Source organism: Triticum aestivum, chromosome 7D, assembly GCF_018294505.1.
Source record: "Triticum aestivum cultivar Chinese Spring chromosome 7D, IWGSC CS RefSeq v2.1, whole genome shotgun sequence".
NCBI classification, from domain to species: Eukaryota; Viridiplantae; Streptophyta; class Magnoliopsida; order Poales; family Poaceae; genus Triticum; species Triticum aestivum.
In genome coordinates, this window is record NC_057814.1 from 107,569,269 (window position 1) to 107,575,573 (window position 6,305).

Below are 6,305 nucleotides of genomic sequence, written 5' to 3' on the forward strand. Positions count from 1 at the left end.
AGGCCAAGTTAGGGTTTTTGGCTTTTTATCGACTCCGAGGCATCAAGTAGGCCAAGTTAGGGTTTTTGGCTTTTTATCGACGCCGAGGCATCAAGTAGGGTCAAGTGATGGTTTTTTGGCTTTTTATCAACACCGAGGCTTCAAGTAGGGTCAGTTAGGGTTGTTTTTGGCTTTTTGTCGACGTCGAGGCATCAAGTAGGCCAAGTTAGGGTTTTTGGCTTTTTATCGACGCCGAGGCATGAAGTAGGCATCAAGAATATCACAGCATCATGACTATCACAGCATCAAGAGTATCACAGCATCAAGAGTATCATAGCATCAGCAGTACTACTAGAATGCCATAGTTTGACACAAAATGATCATAACAGTTCCATAACTGGAGTAATAGAATTCCAGAGTAGCATAACTGGAGTAGCATAACTGGAGTAGCAGAACAACACAACATAGTTTGACAACACAACTAAAATGCCATAGTTTGATACAACATCAACACAACCAAATCACCATCATCACCATTTTGCTCCAGAGGCAGTCAAGTAATCCTTCATTCTGTTGCTGGGCTTCCTGGCTCTCTGGGAACCATCACTTGGTCTTGGAGGCATGAAAGCTAACCTTGGTCCCTTCGCAGCAGCTGATGAAGATCTGGTTGCTGGAACCATCACTTGGTCTTTAATTCTGGCCCTCTAAACCCAACATTTTGAAAGTTCTGGTAAATGTGTCTGAGGCAAAACCTTTGTGGACAATTGGGAAAGACTCTGTTTATGGCTTTAAGCAGGCCCTGTGTGAATTTAAGTAAAGCTAACTTAGTGACTACACCTAAATGATTGTGTAACTACTACAAAGAACTAACTGATTGTTTACAAAAAGTAGCTACACCTAAATGCAACTAACTACTAGAAAGAACTAAATGAAAGCTAGCACAAGTGGATTTCATTACCTTCTGCCTATCAGAAATTATTGTGTAGTTGCCAAACTTCCCAGATTGGCCACCTAGTGCTACCTTCAGCTGATACAGAAACCAAGTCCAGGAATCTGTGTCTTCCTTATCAACAATTCCAAATGCAATGGGAAATATATTATTGTTCCCATCTCTTCCAGTAGCAGCAAGGATCTGTTGACCAGTAGTGAGCTTTATGAAGCATCCATCCAGACCTATAACAAGTTAACACATTAGGCAAACTATTTGAAAACACACATTATTCAAACACACATTAGATACCAAGGAATTACCTATGAATGGTCTGCAGCCACTGAGAAACCCTTCTTTGCATCCATTTAGGCAATAGAATAATGCATGAAACCTAGGGTTTGTGCTTGGATGCTCCCTCAAATGTCTTGTTGTCACTATACACCTTGAACCTGGATTAGTATCTAGCACAGCCTACAAATAATCCCTAATCCTGGTGTACTGGGCCTTCTGATCTCCTAACACAACATTCTTTGCTGCCTTCTTAGCCCTGTATGCCATGTGGGTTGATATTTTCACTCCATACTTGCTCTTTGCAGTGTTAATTATAGTAGTGATTGTTGTGCATGGGTCATTTCTGATTGCTTCCTCACAAAACTTTGCAACCCACTTAGCAGTAACTTTTGTGTTCTCTGACACAGAAGGACAAGTGTGCACCACATACTGCTTCCTTATGGTAAAAGTCTTCTCATTTGCAATCTGAGAAGCTGCTATATAAAAAGGGCATGTCTCATCTATGCATTGTGCTATAACCCTGTCACTGCAATTTCTATGGTACTCATAGTTCCTGTTCTGTGCAATGTGCATTGTTTGAAGTGCATTCCTGAACTGGTACACATCAATGAAGCAAAGATGCTTCACAAATTGCTCAGCCGGGTGAGCTCTCTTCTCATCATACCATAACCTTTCCTTCATCTTCTTAGCTCTGCTTTTCCTGCCATTGGGCATAACATATGCCAATGCCTCTGCACCATCATCATCTTCCACACCCAAGTCCATTGGTTTCTTGTCTTCATCAGAAGATGGTATCCAGTCCTCCTCAAACAACTCCTCTACACTTGCATGTTCTCTGCTTGTTGGGCCTTTTATGTGTTTCTTCTACTTTTTCTTCTTCTGTCCATCTTGCTCCTGCTCCAGATTACTCTCTTCCTCCAGCGTACTCTCTTCATCCTCTTCATCCTCTTCCTCCTCTTCTTCACTTTCAGGCTCATATAGTGCATCCTCCTCCTCTGTCTCATACATTTCCTCAACATCTGTGTCCCCTTCAAAATGAAGGAGTGGATCTTCCCTCTGTCTTCTCATCTCCTCAAGCCTAGCAAGGATATCACCATATTCTTCCAAATCATCATCATCACTGTCCTCCTCATTATCCATCACCGCAGCTTTTCTCTTCACAGAAGTGACCTTCTCTTTATTTTTCTTATTCTTTCTAAACATTTGAATTTCCTTCCTCCTTGTCTCCTCCATAACCTTTTCAATTTCCATTTGCTCCTCTGAATTGTATACATGATTTTCTTCCACTTGTACATAACCTAAAGCAAGTTGCTCCTCCAAATTGGTGCTATGCTGTGTTTGAAACTGTATGGGCATTGGCTCCACTTCTGCTGCTTCTGAACTTGCTGCTGCTACATGCACATCTGGTGCACTGAACAACACTCCTTCTTCATCTATGTGATACAGTTTGGGCTCTCCAATTTCTTCTAGAGGGATTTGCTGCTCAATAACATTGGAGCTGGTGTTTATACTTGCAGCATTGGGAGAACTGGCCCTAACAACTGTCACATTCAATATCTTCTGATTTTGCAATGCTATGTTGTCTAGAATTTACTCAAGCTTGTCATCATCATCTATTTCTTCCATTCCTTCTACCCCTAGCCCAGGATCCCTGACATAGTACATGTAATCTTTAAATCCATAACCTTCTGTTTCTATCAGTGCTACTAGGTTGTAAAATGTTATGTCTGACACCATCATAGATATCTCAATGTTGTCTCTGTCATGGAAATGCATCCTCAATTCCCAAACCTCATCATCCAGACTGCAAATAATATAAAGCACTAATGAAACACTAATAAAACTAATAACCAAATGTAAACCCTAGGGCACAGGAAAAACAAAGCACAACATCGGAACTAATCTAAAAATGTCAACCCTAGGCACAGGACAAACAAAGCACATAATCTGAACTAATCTAAATAATGTCCTAGGGCACATGACAACAAAATCACAACATTTGACACTTGTACTGCATCTGATAGGATAGAACAATATGAACACTAACCCTAGGAGTACCCTAGCAACGCAATTGAATGGAGAACGGGAAGGGAAGAGCAAAGAAAAGTGGATCTCACTATACGCCGCCGAAGGATGACGTGATGTGCTGGCTTCCCGTCGGATTGGCCTTCACCGCCGCGGTGAATGCTCTGGCCGCCCTGTATTCCATCGAATACTGCGGGTCCTCCTCCTCTTCTTCCTCCGGCGGTTTGCTAGGGTTCGAGCTCGCGCACAGCTCGCCTAGATCCACTCCGGGTCCTCCTCCACTACGTACGATGCGTGCGGCGCTGCCGGGCGGAGAGCCGCCACCAGCATCTCCACCTTTCGCCCGACTGCGCATCTCTGTGTTTCTATGGAATGGCGACGGCACCAATGGGGGAGGGCGACGGCAGCGGGAGCGAGGAGGAGGGGGAAGAAGAATGGGGGAGGGCGACGGCGGCGAGAGCGAGGAGGAGGGGGAAGAAGAATGGGGGAGGGCGACGGCGGCGGGAGCGAGGAGGGGGAAAAGAGACGGATGCGGGAGTGGATGACTAAAGACAAGCCCGAACGGCGCCGTCTAACGCCGTCTAACGGCTGTCGGGACGGCCTGGAGTGCCACGTACGCGAAAAACGGGCCCCACCTGTCATAAACTCACTTAACTCAGCCCGATCCGCCGATCAGTGGTTTTTGCAAAACAATTACGCAAGACGTGGTGCTTTCTGCAGAGAATCTGTATCCTAGTGTTTTTCGCAAACCAAGCCCTTAAAGTGGTGGTTTTATGCAATTTACTCTTCTTAGCCACATCAATTCTCTCTTTTATCTCCCCACAGCACATGCATGATCATTGGTTCAGTTTGCTGTGTCTTGCATTCGGTTGGCTCCTGCCTGCTTGTTCTTAGTCTTCGCCAGGGTTTGGTGGCTCTCACCTCACCATATTCTACCCATTCTGGCTCACCGACGCTGAGACGAGAAGATCTGGACTATGTGTGTTAGCAGGGGTGGGGCGGTCGAGGTCGAGGGGACGCCAGCCATGGTGCTTGGCGGCAGCGGCTGGGGGGAGCGGGGCATTAGTGAGAAATGTGATAGTTAGTGCAATCTGTCAAGCTTTAGTCCACGGCAGATGTCACATCGCAAACATATAGACTAATCAAGATTTTGATGTCCTCGGGAAACTGGCAAGTCGACGAATAATGACTTTGACCAACTCGTCATTGATTTGCTTCTCGTCTCTCATATAGTTGCACGCTCTTTTTTTTGTGTGTGGAAGAAAAGGGATCTTCCCATCTACTTCCTCCGTTCCTAAATATTTGTCTTTCTAGAGATTTTAAATGGTCATCACATACGGATGTATATAGACATATTTTAGAGTGTAGATTCACTCATTTTGTTCCGTACGTAGTCACCATTTGAAACCTCTAGAAACACAAATATTTAGGAACGGAGGGAGTAGTTTGCACACTTGTAATACACGCTACCACGGTGCAAGAAGATGCATCCGTTGCATGTCCCTGCAGCTGCCATGTTCTGATCAGTCATGCTTGTGCTCACCCTCGTATCTAGCACCACCAGTGATGTTTCGTCGTCCGGCGAGCTAGCCAGCGGCATGCGGTGGCCTCCTCCTCGTGCCGCGCCGTGTCCTCTCGTCTAGATAAAACCATGCATCCACCGTATTTGGTTGGATAGGCTGCCTCGTGGTGGATGCATGCAGATGCCGTCATGCACGCTTGCGAAAAAATAATCCACGCGTGATGATCACTGTATTATTCGCCCACGCGGCTATGAACCGAACGAGACCGCCTCTCAGGTCGTCAGTAATGGTTTTGGTTGCAAAAAAGAATGGTTTTGGTTGTTTTCCCCTACTAGGAGTAGGTAAGGAGGCGTTCAAAGTTCAAACCCAAACCCGGACCGACGAGGCGAAGACTTTCCTCCGGTCACTGGCTATAGGGCCCTGAGGACCCACGTAGCGGGTGAGCTCCCCACTACCGGTGAGTGTCGTGGTGATGCCCATTTCAGTCAAACTTCCGTCCCGTGTCGACGAACAGTCAACACATCCGGCAACCATATGCATGCATGAATGTCCCGTCTCACGTGTGTGCCTTCTTATCAGCAATCTCCTTCTCAATTCTCAACGTCTTCAACTGCCTCTCTTCACTGCACGCCTCCCTCTCTGCGTCACCCCCTAGCCGTTAGCCTCTTCAATCTTCCATTCCGTTGGAACAAGATCGCCCGATGCATATCCCGGCGGCCGCCGCCGTGCTCTGCTCAGCCACACTGCTGCTAACTGCCGTCCTGGCCACCCACGCCCAAAACACCACCATGACGACGTTGCCGTCATCGTCCACCTCCTGCGACCCGGCGATGTGTGGGGGCCTGCGCATCAAGTACCCGTTCTGGCTCGGCGGCACGCACCCGCCGGTCTGCGGCTACCGCGCCTTCCAGGTCACGTGCGACCGCAACGGCACGGCCTCTCTCCGGAACTCCATCTGGACGTACCAGATCACGGAGATCTCTTACGGCAACGACAGCGGCACTTTCCGGGTCGCCAACACCGATCTCTCCGACGGCAGCTGCGACATCATACTCAAAGTGAACGCCTCCTCCGACCTCGGCTACGCACCCTTCGGCATCAGCGGCACCAACCAGAAGCTCTTCTTCCTCTACAACTGCACCGACCTTGAGGCGCAGCCGCTGCCGCTTGCTTGGGCGCCCGTTAACTGCACGAATGCCAACGCGTCCATATTCAACTCGTTCGCGTTGCTCGCCGGCGGGGACAAGCCCGACAACAAATGGGAGCCGATACCGGGGAGCTGCACTGTGTCGATGATGCCGGTGCTGGGGTACCCTGGGGCGACCGGGGCGGACTACCGGCGGCTGATGAACAGCGGGTTTCTTGTCGAGTACACGGCCGACGACTGCAGGGCGTGCGAGGAGAGTGGAGGGTTTTGCCGGATTAACACCACCTACGATATCTTCGAGTGCCGCTGCTCTGACGGCATGTCTGACTCCATCATCTGTCATAGTTCAGGTAACTCTAGCGGCAGTTCAATCCCAGGTTTAAAGAATTTTGAATTTTTTGTCGTGTAA

The 6,305-nt window shown here is 47.9% G+C and overlaps 1 protein-coding gene across 1 annotated transcript; it reads left to right on the plus strand.

The window, feature by feature from the left end:
- The first annotated feature begins 5,420 nt into the window (after nucleotides 1–5,420).
- LOC123170917 (LEAF RUST 10 DISEASE-RESISTANCE LOCUS RECEPTOR-LIKE PROTEIN KINASE-like 1.2) lies at nucleotides 5,421–6,305 on the plus strand. The gene has a single exon (XM_044588631.1). It carries the CDS (start codon nucleotides 5,451–5,453, stop codon nucleotides 6,303–6,305), a length of 855 nt encoding a protein of 284 aa, XP_044444566.1. The 5' UTR covers nucleotides 5,421–5,450.